Source organism: Pseudopipra pipra, chromosome 21 (assembly GCF_036250125.1).
Source record: "Pseudopipra pipra isolate bDixPip1 chromosome 21, bDixPip1.hap1, whole genome shotgun sequence".
Classification (NCBI taxonomy): domain Eukaryota; kingdom Metazoa; phylum Chordata; class Aves; order Passeriformes; family Pipridae; genus Pseudopipra; species Pseudopipra pipra.
Genome location: NC_087569.1, coordinates 6216144 through 6240919, shown reverse-complemented (window position 1 = coordinate 6240919; position 24776 = coordinate 6216144). Strand labels below are relative to the sequence as shown.

At 48.5% G+C, this 24776-nt stretch overlaps 1 protein-coding gene across 1 annotated transcript in view; it reads right to left on the bottom strand.

The window, feature by feature from the left end:
- Positions 1 to 405: 405 nt before the first annotated feature.
- LRRC75A (leucine rich repeat containing 75A) overlaps positions 406 to 24776 on the bottom strand; it is a 70344-nt gene continuing 45973 nt past the window's right edge. The window contains exon 4 of the mRNA XM_064677904.1: positions 406 to 2634. Coding sequence (XP_064533974.1) covers positions 2049 to 2634 — 586 coding nt within the window. The 3' untranslated portion in view covers positions 406 to 2048. The remainder of the gene's footprint in view (positions 2635 to 24776) is intronic.

Here is a 24776-nt window from a genome sequence, read left to right as displayed (position 1 = left end):
TTTCCTTGTCTCAGAGGGGCTGAATGTTTGCTGGGCACAGAGGTGCTGGCACAGCCTCTCAGCACCTGTGGAGCAGAGGCAGCTCAAGTGGTGCACTGAGACTTGTATTGGAGATAAATACCCTGTGGAGCACTGTGCCATTCTCATCACTCCTTTCTCCCATATTATTTTACACACTGGTGATATTTAAAATTTAACTCTTTCTTTCATGATGCTCCTGTGTCCACCTTGTGCCCACCCTGAAGAATCCAGCCCATAAACTGGGCTATTTATTTCTCCAGCCCAGCTCCAGTGATCCTTTTTTTTTAAAGTCCCCTGAGGAACCCAGATCAGAGCTCTTAGCTCTCCTCTCGTTTTTGCTGGGCATTCCACCTGGACAGAGGAAAAAAAAAAATCAATGCTGGGTCTTTATTAAACACTGTCATTTATTTTGATTACGGATAGCTCCTTTATTTAAAACAGAACAGTTTATTCACTGCAAAGGTTTTTCATGCCTGTTGGAAAGAGTTAGAATTAAAAAAAAAAAAAAAAAAAAAAAGGAAAAAGGCTTGGATACATGCAAATCATACTGAATGTTGCCAAATGTATTAAAACAAGTAACAGAGTTTCTTCTAAGTTACCTACTTGCAAACGGAGGAGGAACAACCACTGGCAGCATGAAGCCCCTCTGGAAAAAGCTTCCAGGTGCTGGGATGTTACATGGACAGAGCCAAAGGCACGACCAAAAGTCTGTTTGCACCCAGAAAAAGCAAAGCCAGAGTCACTGTTGGGAGCCAGGAGAATGATCTGTGAGCTGGGAAGGGCTTGGAACAAAGAAAGGGGCTCCCTCTCAGCAAAGGTTGTCACGTCTGGTCCATAGGGGAGAGGAAGCTTTTCACACTTTCCTGCCCTCCCCCAAGGTTTAGGATCAAATGAAATTCTGGTTCAAAAGCCAAGGTGCACATTCCAGCGCTGCTGCTCTGGGGTGATCCATTTTCCATCAAAAATAAAGTAAAATCAAACCCATGTCTCTTACAGAAAAACAGAAGGACGTTTTAGAAACAGAGCACTTCTGGTCCAGGGGGCAAAGGACACAGCTGAGTGACCCAAAGCCTTTCTGAAGCTTTAAATCCCAGCTGGCTGGGACTGCCCAACCCTCAGTGGCAGTGACAGAGGGATGAACCCCAGGATTGATTTTCCTTTTAAAAATCTTCAGTATTGTGGTCTCTTGTCAGCAACAGTAATGAGCCTGAGCTGAGCACTCCATGTTTTGTGTATCACTCCCCAGAATGGATCACATACTCCCAGCATTGCTGGTGCAAGTTCCAGAAACCACATGAAAAGCTCTGGAGTTATTACAGCAGCACAGCTGGTGGGAAACTGGTTGTTACATCTGAATAAATACTGGGCAGGCACAAGTGCCAGCCTGATTTCGGTAAGGCTGGAAGGTGAGGGTGGTGTCCAGGCACACTGCGGGCTGGGATTTAGCTCCACACCAGGAAAGCAAAGCTCTCCCTCCAGGCTGGCTCTCAATATTAAGAAAAACATCCCTGGTTAGTGTGTGACCAGACTTTTGTTGTATCTCAGTAGATACCAGCTCCTGAAGTCAGGACTGGAAAGGAGTTAAGGTTTATCTCAGTGGCAGCCCTCTCTGGGGTGGCTGCTGTCTGTCCATCACGTGTGGGAGAGCAGCTGGGCCTGGGCAGATCCAGCACTAAGGAAAGGGAACCCTTCCCTGCACAGTCTGGGCACCTTCCTGCTCCTTTTTCCTGCTCTTCTAAGACCCTCATGGAGATGCATTTTTGAGAGAACCAAAAGCACAGCACATCACTAATGCTCAAAAATACCTGGGCAGCTTTTATAAAATACAAATATTCAACATGATCACCTTTACCTGTTCTTTGAAAAGAAAACCATCGACATTCATGGTCCAGGGGGGAGGCAGCAGTCCGGGCCCCCAAAGGATCCCACCGTGTGATCCAACCCTCTGCCAGGACCCCCAACACCGAGGTCTTGGATTTAAGTAATCCTTGCTCAACACACTCACCCAAGAGCCCCGGAGCTGGACATCATGTCTGTGGTGTCCCAGCACCTCGTTCTGAGTTTGGGAGCTCCCCGGCCTCGGCCGTTCTGTCCGTCTGCTGCGAGTCTGTGCTGTCAGTCTTGCCTGGTGCAGCTCGCAGGTCCTCCTGGCTCTCAGCCAGGCCATCCTGCTCCTCCAGATCGCTCACCTGACCCTCCCCGAACTCCAGGATGGTCGGCAGATTGCCTTGCTTTGGGCACCGCCTCTTCAGGCTGACCAGGAAGGGCTGTGGCAAGGAGAAGATGTCCACGTTGTTGCCGAGGTCGATCCAGGTGACGCTGGGGAACTTCTTGGGGTCCTTGAGGGTCTCGGTGAGGTCCCGCAGGATGGCCTTGGTGAGCCGGTTGCCGTTGAGGGAGAGGGTGGTGAGGTGGGGGAGCCCGCAGAGCGCCGGCAGCAGCTGCAGCAGCATGTCATCCGTGAGCTCCGTGAAGCACAGCTCCACCGTGTCGATGTGCTCCGAGCTGTGCTGCAGGTAGGACGTCACCCGCTCCAAGTCCTTCAGCGTCAGCGGGATGCCCGACAAGTCCACGGTGTTGTCCTGGGGCTTCCCCATCAGGACGGCTTTCAAGCTGGGGCAGGAAGGAAAGGAGAGGGGCGTTAATGTGAGGGGGTGTCTCTGTGTGGGGGCGTCGCTTTGGGCTCCGTGGCCGCTCCTGGAGAGAGCAAGAACGTGAGTTATTTATGTAGGATGTTCAACAGGGGCTGATAATCAATTCTGCAGAGGCCAGGAGTGTGTCTGTGCAGTTGTGGGGCAGAGAGATATTTCAAGGCTGTTTATTGATAGAAAATGGCCAGAAACAAGGAGACCATGCTCAAAACCCATAATTCAGACAGAGTGCAGAGTTCTTTCTTAGAGCCACTGCAAACCCCTGGAATAAGGAGGCTGTCCTTTTAGAGGCTATCCTTTTAGACAATCTCCTGGGTGCTGTTTTTAGACCAGAAACATCTCACAAATCCTGACCAGGTTGTGATGGGGAGGCTGGGAGAGGTGAAAGATGTCTTTTAGGGCTCCCCTGGTGATGCCGGATTACCCTCTGTGGTCTGTTTAGCAGTAATTTGTTCTTACCCCTCCTTTGAAGATCTTATTACAAGGAAGAAATGGATGTAGATAAGTGCTGGGATTAAAGGCAACTTCCATCCAGAGGCTTGGCTAAACACTAGGAAAACAGGTTCTCTTCCCAGTTCCAATTTGCACTTTAGCTGTGGCAGAAAGGGAGGTGATTTCACAGAGCCTCCTTGGCAAGACCAGGTACTGAAACTGGAGCTGGATGTAATTCCTGTGCAAAAGTCCTTGATGATCACCTTGATGATCACCTTGGATCACAGTCATTTCACATGAACTATTTGTTTTCAGGGAATACTCCACAGGAAATAACTAATTTTGAGGCTCTTTTTGTAGATCTTTGAGCCCAGTGCAACCTTCCTGCTCCGACTGCCTGTAATGCAGTGAGCAAAATGCCTGAATTTCACCTAAACTAGGCTATGCACTGCTAAAGTCTAGTTAAGGACCTTAATTCCTCACTCCCCAGCCCCTACTTTATGCCCCAGAATCTGCTCATCTGCTGTGTGTGTGTTACTCATGGATTTTATGTCTGAAGAGAGGAGCTTGTCCTGGCTGTGGTCACTGCTGTGGGCTGGAGCCAGGTGGGAGGGAGAGGCCGAAGGGACATTGTGGGATCCAGGAAAACAGCAAGTCTTCCCAAAAAGTGCTTGAATGGCACAAGCCCAAATGGGCACTGCATGAATTAATTCCTCATCCTTAAAAACGTGGGTTTGTGCAGCAGTTGGGCAATATCTGAACCATTAAAATGAGCGACTGATTTCTTATTAACCTCCCAAGTACCTGGGAGACCTGTGGGTAATTTTGATCCATCATCCTGGCAGCAGCCCTGGCACAAAGAAAATGTTGGGTTACAGCACCAGGTGAGTGAGTGGGGCAGCTCAGCAGGTTCTGTCCATTGTGTCCACCCTTGTGCCATGGGCTGGGACAGCATCTGTCAGTCCCTGGGCTGTGGGAGCTCAGCACTGCCCATCAAACCCTCCATCAGGGCTAAGCCTGGCTTTGCAAGGGGCAAAACCTCACTGGCAGCCCAGGCTGCTCAGACTAAGCCAGAGCAACTTCTAACTTAGCCTTTAATTTTCATGCAGATGCAGGTAAAAAACTTTCCAGCCTAAAATCGGTGAGAGAAAAGTTATGTCAGGTAACTGATCTAAATCCCCTTTGCCTAAGGCAGGACCCTGAGCTGCCACAGGTTTTAAATCAAAATTGACAGGCTGAATCTAAGCATTGCCCACCCAAAGAGTTGGGCCCTGACTTAGACAGTGTTAGTTATGTTAAACAAGCTTTAAGACTACGAAATAGCTCAAAATTTCTAGGAGCAAACAGCTCCTGAAGGTCTGATAGGAGTAACTTAGGGGGGGGGATCAGTCCTCAATAGTAGGAGGATGAGAAGGCTTTTAAAAAGGTTACAAACCTGATGTTTTAATGGTTTTCCTTGTTTAAGAGGTTTGGTGTTTAGTTTGTGGGGGGGTTTTTTGTTATTTTGTTTTTTTTTTTCTTATGGTAAGACAGATCCTACAGTGCTAAGCTATTATTAAGTGATCTGGGGCCACGCTCCAGTGGGCAGGTCAATAATGTCCACACATGTGGGCTCTCACTAAACTCTCCTGTGCCTTGGGGACACATTTCTCTGCTGTGGTGGCACTTCTGTTAGTGGCAGTTTGTGGTTTGCTGGGTTGGCTGAAACCTCAAACACACCCCCACAGTCATTCAACAAAGTCTATACTTAGCCCTTTACAAGGTCTGGTTTAACCTGAATGTGGGCAGAAAACAGCTGTTAATGTGAGGGGCTTCTCTGTACTGGTAATTTTTTGCCAATACTGGGAGAGAAATCAATGAAAGAGTATATTTATTATTGTAAAAAGAATAATTTGGTGTTCATGTGTTGGCAGCTACTTCTCTGTGATATGTACAGCCACATAATTTTTTGGAAGCAGCCCCATCTGGAACCAAGGTGATGCCTCAGTAACAAGCCCTTCCCACCTAAAAAACCCAGATTACTCTTGTCCTGCAGTCTTCGAGCACCAAAGCTGTTTATAGAGGGATCTCACTATAAATAAATACAAATAAAGCACAAAGTACCTCTCTGTGTAACTGATTTAATAGCATGGCTAAAAAAATAGGGGTTGATCCTTCTTTTATCCAGCATGGATATCCCCTGCTTGGAGTGATGCTGCCTGTCTGCCATCATCTTGTGGGACTTCTGGTGTGCCTTTAAATTAGCAAAGCCAAGGAGATAATGAAAAGAGAATGGGGATAATTTTGGGGCAGTTCTTTTTCGTGTGTGTGTTTTGAGCTGCTTTCAATACTGCTCCACATTTTTTTTTTCCCCTTGGAGTACGTGTATGATTTCTGCCAGCCAGTAAAAGAGGATTTCTCACTAGGGCTCTATACTTTTCCCCCTGGGAGGGATTTAGCTGGTACCTACTGAAGTGAATTGATTCTCTTGTACAAACTGCCTTTTCCCCCTGCTGATGTATCAAAGGAAATCTCCTGAATCCCCAGGTCAGAGCAGCCCTGGGCTTGTCCTGGGGGGATGGTTTGCTCTCCTGCATCAGCCCACGTTCCTTCTGTCCCTCGGGAAACAAACCAACCAACCAACCAACCCCAAACATGACTCAATACAAACAGTTCTGTGGATATTCTGAGCCATCCCATGGAAATGAGGGGGATGTTATGTTAACAAACAGCTGTAACAACTTGTAGCCCTGCCATAAAGTTGGCCACAGAATGGCCCCAAATCTCTGGAGGAAGATCTTACAAATCCCTACGAGCTTTAGTGGGGGATCAGTTACACCCACTTGGTTTCATCCTGATGTTTTATGAGGCTATTCCATAGGGAAAAACACTGATTTTTTTTCTTTTTTCCCCCCAGCTGGGGTTTTGACCAATGTAATGAGAGGATTGGGAATAAAGCCCTGCACTAAGCTCCTGATAACACACTGGCAGGATGCTGCTTTATACACACTCACGCTGAACTAAAAGCTATTTTACATGCAGTGTGGAATCAGATCAGAAAAAAAAAATCCCATAAACAGGAATATTGATGTTTAGATCAAACAGAATGAAAAGAAAGGGATTTCCTCTTGGTTTAAAATTCATGACATTTCTTTCAAGCACTGCACGAATCGTGACATGAGACACCAATGTGTCATGTACTGGAGGATAATTGGGCTGTTGAGCCTCTTCCTTGCAGGGCAAGGGAATAGCTCAAGAGAAATGAAGAGGCAGCCTCATAGAGTGAAGAATTACAGTAAGAAATTCATATGATACCTGGTGAGAAAACTACTTACGAAAATGCCAGCAAAACATTATTGAACATAATGAGTCACCAGAAAAAAAAAAAAAAAAAAAAAAGGTAAAATACTGAGATGAAAGACTTGCCCTGAAATGCTGGTGGTATCAAAGATAAGTGCTTTTTCAAAGTCCCTGCTCCAAATGATGGCAGTCAAACACTGGAATAGATATTTGGGAAATGGAGGGAAGGAATACAAACAAATGCTGCAAATGCAGGTCCTCTGTTAGTAAATAATGTTCACTAAATGGTTGAGCTCCCCCCAGCCTCAGAGGAGGAACAGAGACAGAAAACATAATTATTTAGCTTAAATGAGGAATCTGGCTAAGGTGTATATAATAATGTATTATATGTTGAATATCCTATATTCTATAACATATATATAATATTTATATAATAATAAGGATGACTAAAACAGAGAAGATGAGAATGAACTGCTCTTTTTTCATCTCTGTTAGTGCAGGACCTGAGGACACCCACTGATGCTGAAAGACTAAACTCCCAGTGGATAAAAGGGAAGGAGTGAGTACACAGAGCTCAAATTAATCTTGCCATTCCAGCCACGGGATATCACTGGGATCAAGGGCTTTGTGGGAGGTCTGAAGCAGACAGGGCACTGCTGTGGCTGAGAATATCAAAAGATTTAAAAAAATTAAAATAAAAAATTAGCTGGGTCTGTGTTCTGGGGAGTAATCACAGAAATTCTGCAATTCACCCCAATGGGGCCCTTTTGCTTTGCTGGGTGAGCAGCCTGTGGTGGGACAGCAAGGGCCAGGGGGCTTGGAATGTTGGTCCAAAGGCTGTGTCAGGACCTGGGGGCACGTGAAAATACACCTGTGTGTGCCTGGGTGTGTCTTTTGTAGCTGGTCCTTATTTAAACTACGGAGAGGCACCACAGACCCAGAGCAAAAACATTTCTACTTATTCCAGTGGCAAGGCCAGGGCTGTGCTTCCCCAGCTCAGTTAAAAAAACTCTTTTAGCAGGTTTGTGATGCTGCCTGGTTGAATAATTTCCTCTCCTTTTCCTTTCTTTTGTTTTACAAAAACCCAACACTCATCATCGAAACGTGACGGATGTGATGGGACAGATCCCAGAATAATGCAGACAGAGCCCAGGTCAGAACTGGAGCTGCCAAATTCTCCAAAATTCAGAGACAGCAGATTCCTACAATGGCCCCACCATCCTCAGCTTTTACTTCACTCCTTCAGTTTTACACCCACTCCAGGGTCTGTGTGTGGCTGTGGTTACTCAGTAGCTCATTCAGCTCCTTGTTTACCACCACAGAAAGGTTTAGAGGTTTATTAACAGCACAGTTTAAAGTCTCTGTTCCTCACTGCCTTTAGAAATGAACAGCTTGGAAAGATTTCACTCCTCTCCTTAGAGAGATTCAGGGTAAAGAGGATTTTTAAAATATATAAATATAAAAATATGTAACTTTAAAGCCCCTTTAGAGCTTACCAATAAATACATTCAAAATTCCAAAGTCTTTACTGTTAAGAGGGAAGGTACCAGTGGGGATTAGTTATTTTGGTCTCTTCTTGTTCCAAGAGCCTTCCCAGTTTTGCTAAGGTTTGCAGTTTTCATGTCATTAAGTCTAGACACCCCCTTTGTTAACGTCCTTCCCCTCCTCCCAAAATCCCAGCCCAATTCTCCAATGAGTGCCATTGGATTTGGGGGGTAGGAAGGGCAGGTTGGTCAGCCTGGAGCTCATCTCAGGGGGCTGTTTCCTCATCATTTTGTCCCTGATGTTTGACGTGAAAATTAACTTTATTATGGTCATTTCCAAAATAATTGTGCCTGCAGGGAAATGCTCTGTGGGAATCACATCCCTAAACAGGATCTCCCATTGCCAAGGAGAAACCAAACACTGGGCTGTTTCTTGGACAACCCAGCACAGCATTTATTTTTTTTTTTTAAGCAGCTGAAGAGCAAACCTGGAGGGAATGCTAAAATTTCCCCTAAATTTTCCTCTTGCAGCAGGATCCCCAGCGTGGCACGCCGGGAATGATGCTCCCAGTGACCTCCTCTGCGTGTCCAAGCACACGGGCTCCTCCAGGAATAACTCTGTGTTGACATGGCTTCCCTTCCCAAATCCCACTGCATTTTCTTTGGCTCCACACCAAGGCCTGTTCCACCTCTACTCCAGGCCTAAAGCTCAATAAGTGCACGGGGTATTTGATGGGAAGGGTAAATTCTGGGCATCCAAGAGCATCCTGTGCACCAGGAGAACTGACACAGGTCTCGTAGCTTTGGCCATGGTGTGGTAGGGGAAGGATTGATGGTATCAGAACGATCTTGATCAATAAATCCTTCCCATCATAATGATAAAAGTCAAGCAGCTGTGATTTATACTCCTTTACTAAATTCATAGGATCACCAAACAGTTTGGGTTGGAGGGGACCTTAAAGATCATCTTGTTCCAACCCCCATTACTTCATGGGGTGATGCCTCCGCATAAAATTCTAAAAGCTCATGATGCAAATATCAAGAAGAAGTGATTTTTAGCCCTGAATGAGTGTTGACCTTTTCCACCAGCCTCAACTCCTTCACCTCGACCCATCTGATGAAGAGCCAACCACCAGAGAGCAGTGTCACCTCATGAAGCAGTGTCACCCACCAGTGTCACCCAAGAGAGCAGTGCCACCTGAGAGAGGAGTGTCACCCCACAGAGCAGTGTCACCCAACAGTGTCACCCAAGAGAGCAGTGCCACCTGAGAGAGGAGTGTCACCCAACAGTGTCACCTCACAGAGCAGTGTCACCCAACAGTGTCACCCAAGAGAGCAGTGCCACCTGAGAGAGGAGTGTCACCCAACAGTGTCACCCCACAGAGGAGTGTCACCCAACAGTGTCACCCCACAGAGGAGTGTCACCCAACTGTGTCACCCCACAGAGAGTGGTTTAGGGGGGAGCTTGGCAGTGCTGGGTTAATGGTTGGACTCGCTGATCTTAGAGGTCTTTTCCAACTTCAGTGATTCAATAATTCCTTGGAAATGCCCCCCAAGCCAAGCCCCACCATCAGCCCACCCTCCCCTGCCGCTCTCACCCGTCTCAGCTGCTGCGTCACAACCTCTGTGGTATTTAGTGAAAGGACCTAATTAAACCTTTAAAAGCAACAAGCTTCTTGGAAAATGAAGCACTGCTATCAGGAGAAGCAACTTGATAAATATCTCCAGCAGGGACAATTAAGCAGCAGAACTGCTCTCATTTGCATGAGGCACATCCAGCTCCTTGTCATGGTCCAGAGGAGCCTGGATTCAGACACAGAGTGAAGTGACAGTCTCCTGCTCTGTTTGAGAACCACCATTTCTTTGTTAGGGGATGGGGATTCCCCCCCCCCCCCCCACTTGTTTTTAACTTCCTGCTAAACAAAATTCTAAAAATAAGCACTTGGGATCCATCAAAGTGCTTTGCTATAATTATAACTCTATTTAACTTATTGCAAAAAAGAAATGTAAATATACAGCTGCTGGAGTACTCCATTTTTCTATCCTCGTCCTCCTCAAAATAAAATGTATTTGTATCACCCCTTGTATGACAAATTTTGCTCTCAAGCCTGCGTTTCCCTAAAGAGAAACTGTGCTGGAGTATTTTCAACAAATTCTACTCCAGCGTAACAAGAAACTGCAGCTGACGCCCCATTAATAACCTGCATTTGCAGAAAAGGCAATTTGCACAAGTGCCAACAGAAAAACAATCAAGAATTCAAAGGAAAACATGTTGGGCTTGTTGCTTCTGTAAATGACCCCCCTGGAAGAGAATTGGCCCAAAATAAGAATTTGTTCAAGTCTGCATTATAATAAACGATAGTTTGCAATAAAACAAATAACATTTTGTTTAAATTCTAACACAGGAGAAAATAAAAGAAAAGCTGAAAGGACTCTTGGAAAGGGACTTTTATGATTGAGTAGCTACAAAAATACCCAAGTCACTGTGGATTTACATGAACAACTCCCCACTAGGGAGATAGGAAGCTGATGTGCTCTGGGTTGCTTGGGAAAAGGACCTTTGAATCGAATTGCAATCCTCAGTGGCCAAAGGAAAGGGGCCACAGGAAGAGAAATCACCAGTAAATTGCTCATAAAAACATTACAATTTGCTGCCAGTACGTTTAAAACAATCAGTGAGTTGAAAGGAAGAGGAGGAAAAAGAAAAAAGTGGGAGGGAGCAAGAGGAAGGGGCTGAGATGGTGAGGGATGGGAGATCCACAGGGATGGATTGAGAATGACAAGGCAGTGCCGGCTGGGGCTCCAGCCCCTTCTGCAAAAGCGGGATGGATGGTTCCCTGAAATCCTTAATTTCACCTCTCCCTTGGCTTTTTTACTGCTTTGTCCTATTTTTGCAAGGAACGACCCTGAAACAGGCTGGATGTGACCCCAGTGTGGGGCTGGGGCACGTGGCTGCTCCTGCTCTGTCCCCCTGACCAGAGATTTTAGAGAAAAATGAGTTTTGACACGCTGAGTCTATTTGTAGATGAAAGGGGCTGTTGTTAATTATCTCCATCCTGCTCTGGAGCCCCTGGAGCTTTTGGGTGGTGGAAACACACACAGTCAGGCTCCAGTTTACTTCTGCCCACCAAAATCTTCTCCCAGCCCTCAAACCTGCCCCTGGTGCCATCAAAAAACAACAACAACAACAAAAAAAAAAGCCCAGGAAAAGTTTGCAGAGAACTCCACATACCCAACTGAACAGGCTGTTGCTGAAGGTTTGAGGTTCACGCTTTGTAGGGGCTGTTTGTATTTCCTGTTCCTTGAAATAAGTTGAATTCCATTAATACAAAGGGGAAGAAAACAGGATTTTTGGGGGTGGGGGGATGAGGGGGAGAGAAGCTTCAACTCTGATCCTCCAGCCCAGTTTTCTCATCAGAAACCAGCCCAAAGAAATAAAAAAAAACCCCGTCTCCCAACTCTCTTCCTGCAATTAGGGAGTGATCAGCTGCCAAAGTGTGTGCCTGGGGCTTCGCTTTCCCTAAACTGTTTATTTTATTGGAGCACAGATCACATTTGGAAGAGTTTAGGCAGGCTGAAGTCCCCTATTGCCTGTGCTGCTCTGATGAGAGCCAGAGCACGAGAGGCAGCCGCCAGCCTGGCTCCCAGGGTCCCTGTTTGTCCCTCACACTCTTTGGGAAGAGGTTTTCTCCAGAGCCAGGAGCTGGTATCACCTCCCTCTTTTTCCCTTTCCCCTCCTGATCCTTGGCTTATCTTCCTTCCATGCCAAACCCCTGCCTTTCCCACTGCCATCCCAACACCTCTGGTGTCCAAAGTGAGGGTCTGAAGCTCAACATGGGTCCTGACACACACACAGAGGTGGAACAAAGGGAAGCCACCACCTCCTGCTCCAGCCTGACCCCGGACACATTTCAGACAGCTGGTTTTTTGGGGGGGACATGTATCACTTCCCCATCCAGGGTGGAGGATGGACAGACCTGCAGTTATCCCTAGCTATGGAGTTTGTGTCCTCCAACCACATCTGGGGGGTCAGGACCTCCCCCCAGCTCTCAGTGACAGAGCACAGGACACCCAGGAACTTGTGCTGGGGGAGCTACATGTCGAGAAGGTCTCACTTGCAGGAGTAACCAGTTGCCAAATGAAGAGGAGACAGGCAAATTGAGGCAGCCAAGAACCTTTCATCTAATGTTTGGCCTTGCTATCAGTTTTGATCACAATTTGCACATCTATCGAGCCAAAAAAGTCCTGTTTTGCATTATTTTCAATGAACAGATGTTACATCGGCCAAGAAAGCCCTTGTCCTGTCGCTGTCCTGCTTCCCCTCAGGGGCACAGGATACCTACAGAGGGATGAGATCCCTGGGTTAAGCTAATGAGACCTGACCAGTGTGTGGCTCCTTCCTTGAGCCCTCCCCGCACCAGGGATGCATCTGCTTTACATTAATGTGCACAGCAAATAATGGGTCCCACTCAACCCAGCAGAACAGAGCGACCATTGTAACCTCAGCTTTCATCAAATGAGGAATAACAGGATACAACCTGACCCACTGCTAGTTCCCTGCTCGTGTCTTCAAAAGAAAAAAGGGATATTTTTTGTAGGTTTTTCATATTCTGTTCCAATGAGAAGATTTAATAGTGCTCCTCCTCTGTAAGTACAGCAAAACGTTGCCCACTGCAGCAGGGGTAGAACCTGACTTACTGGCATCCCGTGGGTTCCTTTTCCTGCTGGGCACAGTTCCTTGTGCAGTTTTGCTCCCCCTCCCAAAGTTATTTCATTTTAGCAGCCCCTTCCCTGAGCACAGGATCAGCAGAAAGCAGCCATGGCCATTTCTGGGGCTGCGAAGCCAAACAAAGGAAAACAGGCAACAGGGAACAGCTTTAACTGCCCAAAGAAAACCTCCTCTTCCCCCAGCACTTCATTGCTTTTGGCAGGTTATTTCCTCGCTGATGTTGGAGATTTCAGCGTTCAGCTCCCCCCTAAAGATGAAAACAGAGCTAAGAGGTGGAGCTGGCTGCCAAGACGCCTTTTCAGTGGGCAGAACAGAGAAGGAATGTGATACGCTGCCCTTTGCAGCAAAACAGCAGCACTGCCCAGCTCCCCCGGTCCCCACGGCACAGCAAATTCCGCCGGACAAGCAGGAAAACCACAGAAACCTTCCCTGAGTGTTCCCTGACTGGCTGTTTAGCTTTTCTGCTACAACACAGGCCCTGTTATCAGCTGTATCAGACTACAACCCAACCACCTCTCTCCCTCAGCTTTCCAAATGCAAACATTTTGCCCTTTTCTCTGTTTTCTGCACCCATCAGTGATGAGGTTTTGTCAGGTCACTGTGCTCCAAGCTGGCTGTTCAAGGGGAGTGATGCTGGAAAGATCAGCCCAACAACAAATCTTCCCAAGGTAAGTAATTTATCCATATTATGTAAACACACACGTACTTCCCCCCCCCCTTCCCCAAGTCTCCAACTCATCATCTTTGGAATAATGAGCCCCAACTGAGCACTCAGTGACCAGCGTGACCCAGAGCTGATTAAACCAGGGAATGCAGGAGAGGACTCAACTCCAGATGGGCATTTCTCCCAGCCAAGATGCTGTTGAGGAATAATCCTCACCCCCAGCAGCACGGTGAGAAGTGACCTTCACAAGAGACTGAGCACAAAGGAGAGCAGCACACAAGGGTGGCTTCTTCCCCCCCAAAAAACCAACCCAGGACAGGGGGAGAGTGAAACACCTGGAAGAGCATATTGCCACCCTGGGCTACACAGTGCTAGACAAAAGAAATCAGTCTTGGGGCTGAATACCCCATTTCTCAGGGACTGGGATGTGTCAAAACACAGGCTGCCATGAGTTGGCAAGACCTGTGACAGCCAAAGCTGGGAACTGAACGTTAGCAGGGTCTGCACTCTGCAGTTTGGTCTCTTTTTTTCTTGGAGGTGCCAACCAGCCACTTTTGAGATGCAAAGGATCCTTCTGTGCTTCCCTGAGTGCTGGTGGGATGCTCAGCCAGTGGCCAAAGGGGTGTTTTTTCTCCACCACATCACCCGTGAGCCAAGGGAGGACCCCACGTCCAATGCTGAAGTGTCAGACTGGAAGGGGATGAGCCAAGTCTGTGTCTGGGTCACCCATGGGTTGAGGGGAGACCTCAGGGCCTGGCTCCCAGGGGACAGATAGAAATGCCTGGATATGAGCAGTCAGGGCTGGGCTGGAGAGGCAGGAGCCCATGCCAGGAAAGCTCCATCCCTGCTGGCTGAAAACCTCAATCCAGCCCTTCTCCTTCCTGGAGCACAAGGAGCAGCAGCGCCTCCAGTGCTCCCTTCACCATCCCCATTTGCAGAATTATTTTACCAGCATTGCTTTCACTCAAAGAGAGCAGCAGCAGGCGTGGGAGGTGGAAACTCACCCCGACAGCGAGTTGGAGCCCCGAATCCAAGTGATGGATGAGCTCACTGAACACCTTCGTTCACCATCGCTAACGATGCACCGTGTGAAAGGGCTTGGGAAAAAAAAAATTAAAGAGCTTCTATCAAAGCTTCATCATAAAGCCTGATTCTCTTAATTGGGAAATACAGCCAGGGGTGACAGGCACGCTGGGCTGGCTGGTAATTAGATGGGCACCACTGCTGGGGAGCAATGCCTTTCCTCCACGGTGGCAGGAGCCCAGGGCAGGAGCAGCATCCAGGCTCCAGGCAAGGGACCAAATTGCCCCTCACCACCTAAAAAAGGAGCCAGGCAGCGGCTGTTTTAGACAAGACAAATAACCACGGCGTGTTTGGAGGAGTACCAGTGCAGGGAAGAAGCGAGTGTGGAGATTAATTATCTCACCAGCTGATTCCCTCGTTTAATAACAATTTCTACTACTCGATTCCCCGCTCCGCAGCCCAAGTTGTGAGGATTGGTTTAAATAATCCCTGCCATGTGTCAATAGAAAATCTAATTTCCACTCTGCCCAGAAGCAGAGGAGTAATTATTAAAAAAAAAAATAAATTACAACCCCCACACTTTTCACAGTCAAAGGCCTTTTTTAATCAGGCACAGGACTTAAAAACATACTTAAGGGAGCACAAGCACCTAAGTGCAGGGAGGTGGGAGGGGAGCAATGCCAGCAGGATGGATGTTCCCTCTGAGGGGAGGAAAACTACCAGGTTATTCCTTAGTTCAGTTGCAGGAGGGGAGAAGAGGGTGGCTTGAAATCGAGGTTTTAAATCACAGGTGGTGCCTGTGATCACCCGAAGTTTTTAAGGCTTCAGCAAGAATGTGAGCAAGCTCAGAGAAGCGAGTCAGTGGGAAGGGATGTCCTGCTGCTGTAAATCATCTCATCCCAGCCTCAGGATTTTTCTACTTTAAATTATTTTCTAGTACTTCTGGCTGTCAGTTCATTTGCTGAACGAGGGAACAGCAAAGGCAATTCAAGCATTTGTCGGGGTGGATATTCATCATTGTGGGGCGAGAAATGGTACTGCACAGTTTGGGTTAATTGCTTTAAGTTCTGGAGCAACACAGACAACTTGTGGAGGGCAACAAACAGGGGAAGGGCTCATTTTACAGACTGAGTCAGTGGAAAACCTTAAGCTTCTTCCAAGGTGACAGCTTGCCCTGTAGCACCTACCCGGGTGGCATTTCAAAATCCATGCATTATTTACAGTTTAGCTCCAGCAGCTTAAAAAGTAGGTCTTTGCTAACACCAACTCCTGACTGAGCAAGGTGTGATGGGGCTGGGCTGGCACACGAGAAGCAGCTGCAGCCTCTCCATGACCAGGGAGCTGTCAGGAATCCCCAGGAATAACTTCTCCCCCAGCAAAAGTCAGCTGTGTGATCCCATCCATCCCAGCTCACCAGCAATTCCCCTTCAGCTGCACAGAGGATGATCCTGCCCAGCCAGCAGTCCCACCTTCCAGATGCTGCTGCAATATTCAGCAAAAATTTCCATCCCAGACTTGCCAATCTCATGCCCAAATGACTCTCAGCGGCAATGAAGAACAAAATGAGTGATTTCACCACCTGCTTACCCTCTCTGCTTGGTGTGCTTTGGGGTGTGCAGAATGCCCAGGCTTCCCAGGAAACAGTGGAGCAGAGCCCACAGCTCTCGCTCCGACAGGCACAGGAGAAATCAAATTTCCCCTCAATATCAGCAATAAGCAAACTCCCTGGAGTTATTTAAAGATATCCCTGGAAGTATTTAAAAGGCATGTAGATGTGGCCCTTGGGGACATGGTTTAGTGGTGGACCTGGCAGTTACACCAAGGGTTGGACTCAACCTTAGGAGGCTCTTCCAACCTTAATGATTCTATGATTGTAGGGTGGCAGCTTCTTCAATTGCCACAAACAGCATGTTGCAGAATTATTTCTTAGCCACAGCCCTCACAAATATTTGCTCCCCTGGATTTGCAGCATTTCACCTTTCCCTCCACAACAGGCACTTTATTTGTTCGCTGTTTAGTCCCGTTTTCATCGCACCAAAGGTCATTCCAGTGACTGTGACTCTTTAAATTCAGCAAGAAATGTTGCATTTCCTTCCAAGCCTCTCGGGAAAGACAGACCACCCTGCCAGCCAGGGCAGATTGATGTGTGTTGACATGTCAAGGGACCCTGGCAGGGGACACCCCTGGCTCAATCGACATCAGAGCACTTCTGCCCTCTGCAGAACATCTAAATGGCTTTTTCTCCAAGGCTGGATCCTGTCTCAGGTCACTCTCAGTACGGATTTCCTCTGAGGATGCCCTTTAACTGCTCAGGGCTCCCCAAAGCCCTCAGGCAAGCAGAGACAGGTCACCCTGATGGAGTCAGAAGTAGGCAGAAAACTCAAGGCAGAAGGGCAGGATGCATCAAGTGAATTACAGGCTGGAGGGAGCCTCTGTAGTTCTTAGGGAATGGCAGGACCCTGCAGACTCTGGAAAAATCTCACCTCCTCACTGCACTAATGCTGGGGTAGTGATAAACATCAATGCAAAGGAATAACCATCCTCAGTCACAGCAAGGGCTAACAAGTCCAGATCCTGTGTCTGGATGTCAGTTAATGTCTGGATGTTAGTCAATATTTGGGTAAAGGATCCAGAGCTTTATTCAGTTACTCCTCCCTGGCAAACCCTCTGAGCTTCCCATGTTTGGAGCCTTCTTGAGTCTGAACTAGAGTGCTTAATATTCTGTCCTGAATTCTCTGTGCTTTTGGGCCCTTTAACATCATTCAACAAGGAGAGCTGAGTGAAAAAGGAATTCCTTCTGTTTGTTTCCAGCCTGCTACTTGCTGCTGTGGAAGCTTTGCTATAACAATGGCACACTCAGGCTGCTCAGCTGGGCAAAGCCAGGAGCAGCTCAGGGCAAAGCCAGGAGCAGCTCAGGGCATCTCCCTGCACCGTCGGGTCCATCCCGCCCCGTCTGATGCACACACACTGATTCAGGGATAAAGTGCACACCAGGAACAACCTGACACCCTGGTATTTATACCCCACTAGCCTTAAAAGAGCATTATTTAATGCAAAAGCCTCTTAGTGCTGTACATTATTGACTTTAAAATGACATAGCTTTTTTTTTTTTTTCAATTCCTGTCTCATCAGGAGACATCCATCTCCAAATGGATGAAATCCTTCCCTTCCTCCCACGTGGCTTAGCCTGTGCTGTTGACCTGTGGTGGATGATTGCTGGCCTGATCATCCTCTCCCCTCCAACGTCACACACCATATGTGTGACGAGGACAAAACGTTTTTTGCACAGTCACAAAACGCCGGACACGCCGGATGGGACGTTTTCACGTTAAGCAGCATTTTTTGAGAAGAGATTCACCAGATTTTCTACACAGCAAGCAGTGAGTGAGTGCTGTGATGCCTGCCTGGCTGCAGAGAGCTGCATCTTGGCAGGGTAGCTTCAAAGGGTTGGGATTTCCCAGGGATAAACTGGCTCCAACAGCCAGGCTGGAGCCAGTGTGGACGGGGCAGCTGCCCAGCACCACGCAGGGCCAGGGCACAGCCACAGCAGCTCACCAGCATGTCCCTCATTTTTGTGAAGCAATTTAGGCATATTTAGCCCCAGGCTTAACCTCTCCACCACACTCATTCAAACCCTTCTGTTGGGGTGCCAGCATGGAGCAAAAAATCCCGGCCAGGTACTTTGGTGCGTGCAAAGGACCAGCCCCCAAAAGGTTGCTCCAGTTCAGCTATCTTGGAAAATGGACTTTCCACAGACAAAGGAGCTCCTGACCAGGCAGTTCTGAAGTCACACAGATCATCAGAGAGCAAAACTACAGAAGGCACTGTGCTTCCAGCCATGCATGTGCCAAAGGGAATAAATTCAAGAGGCAGCAGCCCAGAAGCAGCATCATGTGGGGGAGCACTGAGAACTGAACAAGTGACAGGTCAAATCATGGTTGTTCCAATCCCAGCTATAAAAGAAATAGAAAGTCACATCTTGAGTCACTATAAAAAGTCCAAAGAGTCCCAGACTGGCAGATGTAGGAAATGCCCCATGGCCATGGAGGAGACTGAGGTGAGAAGGACAGAGATGATGAAAAGTGCACTCCTCGGATATGAACTGTAGAATTATCCACATCCAAATATTTCTCCCAACTCCTTGCTGGTACCTCTAAAGGTTTCTTTTTTTCCTTTTTTGTTTGGCCATGGTGCATGCCTTGAACCCCAGCAAACCTGCTTGTTTGCTTGGCAAAGAGCTGGATCCCACAGCGCTGCTGGAACCAGCCCCCACCGCTCTTCAGGACCGCAGGTTTCCAAACATTTCTGCCAAAGGAGAGAAAATATTCCAGGTTTATGCATGCTGGCTCAGCGTGAACCAGACCAAACCAAAGGTATCTCTCAAAGGAGCTGCTGTAGGTGCCAGGCATCCTCAGCCCTGTGTGATGCCAGTGCTGCCCGTGGGCACAACTGGGATTTGCTCCATGGGGGCCGAGCACCCTCTGATACAGAGGGAACACCACACCCCACCCTGCTATTGCTGGCATTAATAACTCATGAATAAGGCTGAACAAAGTGCTTTATAAGTCTGAGTTTGATGCCTCAGAAGAGGCCAAGCAAACACATGAGATAGGCAGGGTGCACCACGAGCCAGCTGATGCCAGTGGCAACCCTGACCACAGCCATGCTGGGGCACACAGGACACGGCCTCAAGCTGCAAAATCACTCAGAACGTCTCTGACAGCAGCCAAGGGGGAGGTTTCTTTTGTCCTGCTCATCCTCCCCTTGTTTTCCACTCTCTCTCCCAAAATCTTAACTCCCTTCTGACTTCTGGGTCACTCCAGGTCTTCCCATCACATGAAGTCATCATCTATTAGTGGAGGATTACTCAGTGCCCGTGGTTAACCCTCCCCATTCCCAGTTAGCCCTGCTCAGGCAGGGACACCCCTTTGCATCAAATGGCTCTGCAGGACCTGCTGCCCTGGGACTCCCTCCTGCATGGCCCTGGTGACAAGGGACAACCAGACATCAGACACCTTGCAAGACACTTTTGGTGGCCATTCAATATTTCCAGAGGAAAACCTGGTCTGCCTCGGCCAGGCTGGGGTTTGAGCGCTGAACCACAACAATACGCCGAGAATAAATTCTAATTTCCAAACCTCAACCACAAGAGCAGGGCAGGACGTGCTTGGAGGTGGCCTCTCCTGTGCTCTTAGGGCAATTAACAGAAATAACATAGTGAATAACCACAATGTTTCTATGCTGCAGGGTACACAGAGGGGGAGGCTCTGCTTCACCCCAGCTCAGCTCTTAATAACAGCCTCCAGGCACAGGCAGGCAGCAGTTGGTATTTAGTGCCCACCCTGGGAATGAATTGCTTCCCTCCTGCATCCTCACTGCAACCATCGTGTCAGAGACAACCCAAGCTCTGTGTCACAGCCACAGGTGGCTGGAGCTTGGTGACAACACGCCTGGGCAAGGACAAGGACAAACACTGGCAGCCACAGGGTGCAGAGGGCCACAGCCTGTCCTGCCCTGGGGGTGAACCATCTTTTTGAGCCATCACCAAATCGCAGCCACCGAAGCAGGTACTTAGCTCCTGAGGAGGATGGCAGCACAAGGATTCATGGACTCAGTGACCACAAGGCTGCAGACCTTGGTTGTCGTTATAGAACCCAGTAAAGGTCAGAAGATCCACCACGGCCAGGAGCACTTCTGTGCCTCACCCACCTCCTCCTGTGGGATGCAGGACCCACCTGTAAGCCATGGCCCAGCATCCCACTGCTGAGGCCTCAGTTCCCAACCCCAGGCAGCCCAAAGAACCACCAAGAATCAGAACTTTGCTTTTCTCCACATGCACGAAGGCTCAGGCCGTGCTGGAAAAGTTTGGAAATTGCCTATTTTCCACTGTAAAAGGTAGAGCGATTTAGAACACCCCCTGAAAACACAGCACCAGCCAATAACTCATTCTGGGGTTTGTGGCATTTTCTCCATGTCCTGTAAAGCACTTTGCTGTTGTCTCCCTTCTGCTCTCTGGGACAGTCATGTAACACAGGGCACAACAACGTCCCACGGACACGGAGAGCAGGGATCGCCCACACGCGCGTCCCAAAGGCTTTGGATCACAAATCCTCTGCTCTCCTGCAGCAGTGACCAGCAGCCTGCTGTGCACACACAGACACACAGAGGGATTCTAATGAAGAGGAGACACTGCACAATTCCTGCTCCAGCCTCCTCCCACCGACAGCGGATTTGTGTCGGATGCTCTGAAGGGACCGTTTGTTGCAGGAGCTACAACTTCTCCTGTCGCTCGCCCACAAGCTGCCGGCAGCAGCGGAGGATTTCCATCCACAAACATTCTCTTTCTGTTTTCAAAAGGGCTTCTCCCTTGAAAACTCCCTTTTTTTTTTTTTGCCTTATAAAGGAATTCAAGCAGGCACTGCAAGCAAGTGTGAAAAAACCAGCACCCAGCATTCCTCCAGGACAGAAGTGTTTTGTGCCCCTGATGAAATTAGGAGTGGGATGTTCAAAGATCATTCCTACCAACAAAATAAGGCTGCTCAGCCTCCACAAGTTCATCACTAAATCAAAACACCCTTCTCTTCTGTTTCAACAGGTCTCTCTACCTGGATGCCAGATGCAATGGAGAACATTCAACCCACAGGTAACCAGGGATTAAAATCTGCCACAGCCTGACAGAGCCTCCTGATTTCCAAAAGGTGTCCCAAACTATTTGCACTTTCAGCCAGGTACTTTCAAATTGATTTCTAACTATTTCACCTCAGAGAGTCTTAAGAGAGCCAAGGGGAGTTCAGGCTGACTCCCGGGTGTAAAGGAGAACCCCAGGCTGGCCCTGCCATCAGCAGAAAGGACAAGTGGCAATGAGAAGAGAGTTGGCTGGAGCTAAGTAAAGCCACCTACAAAATCTTTTTAGGGGGTTCTCTGCTTATTGCAGAGCAACAACAGAGTTAGAAAATCCACAAATTTGGGTCCAGATTCACCCCATTTAATAACAGTGCTCAAACTGAGCTGCTTCACCCTAAATCCTTCCATGCTTCATGCTCCAGTGGCATCAACAGGAACTGTGGGTTTTACCTGATGCAAAATGGGGCTAGATTTGGAGTTATGATATGAATTATCAATCTTCCTTCAGCTGGTGCTCACTGCTCAGCCCAGTGGGGAAGGCACCACTGCTCCCTGCTGCATCCCTTGCAGGATCCTCCCTGCTGCATTCCTGGCTCCTTTTATCTCTCCTGGACACAGCAGCAACACAGAACAGGAACAGTAATGGGATATCCCAAAGGGATAGGAAAGACATGGCAAAGCCCCAGGGAAACACCTCCTCCCTCCCCACAGAGCATCCAGCCTGTTCTCCAAAGCAATTACAGGCACGTGGAGCTTTGATTCCCAGTTTTGCTTTTGTGATGCTGAAGCGAGCACTTGGCAGCAGGAGGAGCAGGGAGATTCCAGGATCCAATTCAACACTTGCTAGTTAAACACTGGACTGTAATCGTGGCCCTAGGCAGAGCCAGGGACATACAAATTACTTTTGCAGGCTGGCTTCATCCTCCTGCTATTGGCTATCCTCTCATCCTGGATGTTTAATGCATGCAATTCAGAGGGAGGCACAGAGACAGCAAGGGAGAGCCAGACAGATTTATAATATGCAAAGAAAGTAAGGTCATTTGGCACAGGTTTGGGTGCTCTGGTGCCAGGCAACACAGCAGAGCAGGGCAGCCAAGGCTGAGAGCGTCTCCCTCCATTTAGCTCTGCCTGTGCACACACAGGCTGGACGTGATGCCTGGGATGAGATGGAACTGGGAAGCACGAGCCTCCCCCTCTGCCTACACAGCAGGCTGCCTGACCACAGCACGACTGACTGACTGCAAAATCAGCTCCAGTCCCCTCTATCATCCGTCCCCATCCTCCTCCTCTGGCTGCTCTGCTTCCCATTATCACCTGTAATGGATATGGCAGTTGTGGAATAAAGAAAAGCAATTTTCCCCTGTAATTATTTTGCCATATTTCTGGTGAGATTAATTATGGCTGTTTGGCTTTGCCCAGCACTCAGCTGAGCTGTGCAGGGCTCTCACTCACCACGCCAGCGAGACCTCAGCAAAGGTACCAGGGGGTGCCAGGAGCTGGTCCAGGAGGGACTGATCCACCCCTCTGCTGCTGGCTGCGTCCCCCACTGCCCAGTGGAAATGCCAACAGGCACTTGGTGAAGAAGGAATGCTATCCCACTAAAAATTTGACTCTGTGCACCCGAGGAGGTGGCAATACAATGACATCCAGAAGCCACCGCCCCTTCAGCATCCCACTGTGTCTGAGACCCCCTTGATCCCACAACTCTGGATCAAAGAGAGGGATCAGCACTGCACTAATGCACCCATCTCCTACAAATGCACTCCCACCATTCCCGACTGTAGGGATAATTAAAATTCAGTTCTTTCCCAAACAGCTCCAGCACTTCCAGCCCAGCTGCAGGGGACAGGGGATTGTGGAGCACAGCCGTGAGCTCAGAGAAATGATGCCTTCTAATAAAGCCCTGCCACAGAGGATGATGTGTGTGTTTGGGCTTGTCAGGAGGCAGTGCAGTAATGACTGTGCCTCTGCAGATGGGACCCAGGAGCACAAGGTATCACTGAGATATAGATTCCTAATCAACAAAGCATTCTCCAGGAACTCTGCAGCTCTGGACTGGGAGTTCTCCATGATGGGTTCCACTGCCCCTGCTGTTATCCTTTAGCAATCCCTAATTCATATTATCAGCAGTGAACCAGGGACAAAGCCAAAACATTCATGACAAGGACCAGAATCACTGTGCAGGAGATGAGGGACCAGGTTTCCACATCCAAATATAGAGCTAATGCTTCCTGTGGGTGCATCCTCCAGGGAAGACACAACACAGGACAGGGGGTGACTCTAAATTGTCCCTTTCTAACCCCAAGGTTGTCAGAAGACTTCCTCTCCAACAAGAAGGAGAGAAAATTAAAAGAAAGAACTAAGAAAGAGCAAAGAAAAAGGAGAAATGGCTTAAGAAAGTGTTATTCACAGGTGCAGCCCAGGGATGTTACAAGGTCGGTGCTGCAGGGAGAAGGAGGGGAGGGAAAGGAAAAACCATCATCTCTTCTGCAGCAGCCCCTGTCCTGTTTTTCCCAGCTGGAGCTGGGAATGGCAGGAGGAGCAGCCTCAGGGCAGAGCACTGATGGGGTGTGGATGGCCAACAGACACACAAAAAAGTGTGGAAACTTAATATTTGAAAGTTCCTGAAACATCTGACAGCAGGGCTGAGCCAAGGCAACACCAACACCTGGGAATAGGACCCCATTACTCCCTTGGAAGCATGTCAAGACACTGGCAAACCCAGAGTGGGGACTCTGGGGAAATACCTGCTGTGCAAGGAATCAACTTACACAGAGATCAGGAGCATTCCTGGCAGGGGAACTGCCAGCACATGAATAAAGCAGTGACTGCTCCAGCACAGACAAGACAGATGCTCTCTCTAGTCTCCTTATAACCTCTACATCGTGGCATTTAGACCTCAGCAAAAGGCTGACCTCATCTTCCAGGAAAGGGTTGCCTTCAACTCACAGAGCATCTAAACCAGAAACCCAGGCAAATCCCATCCTCCAAACCCTGGCCTGGGCAGAGCCAGCAGCCAGTGTCCCATGTTCCCACTGTGTCCCATGTTCCCAGCCCTGGGGTCGTTGCCACGTGCTCAGGGCCTCGTTTACTGCCCAAACCTCATCCCTGCAGTTAAAACCGTGAAAAACCTCAGCTATTCCCTGGCTGCTCCAAGGAAAGGCAAGTGCTCCAGCAGCCTTGTCAGATAAAGCCCTGCAAATCTCTGGCACGAGGATGTGCTCCCACAGCCGCTCCAAGCTGATGATTAAGGACGAGGATTGGCAATTAAAGACAGAGCGGCACAAAGCACTGCCTTAAATTTTTTCATTTTCAAGAATTTCTTGTGTTTTGGGCTGCAGAGAGCTCCCCACTGCCCCATCACCATAACTTTGATAATGCCCTGATGGGGTGACAAGGGGTGTGCATTTCCTATTCCAATCAAGAAAAAAACTCCAGAGGGCAATGAGCTGCTGGGTCATTACCCAGCTCTGTGTGCTGAGCCCAGCCCGAGGGACACATCCCCAACATGCTCCCTCCCTTTCTGCTGTTTTATTGGAAAGAGCAAATTTTAGTCACCAGTACACCTTAAACACGCTCAACACCAAAAGCAGTTCCCACTGCTAATGAAATGGAGGTGTTTCTCCACGTTTGAGTCTCTAAGGACAGCAGTGTGTACGGGTGCTGAGCCAGATCTCCAGGATATATGGCCCTAATCCTATTAGGCCAGGCAATCTTTTATTTGCTTGTGTCTGTTTTCCTCCTGTGTCCATGTTCCTCCCCTCTTCTTGTCTTTCCAGACCCAGTTTTCTCACTGGATTAGTTTCTACTGTGGCTAAAAACAGCATCTACTACAACAGGAACCAGACCTCTCTTAGAACCATGAGCCA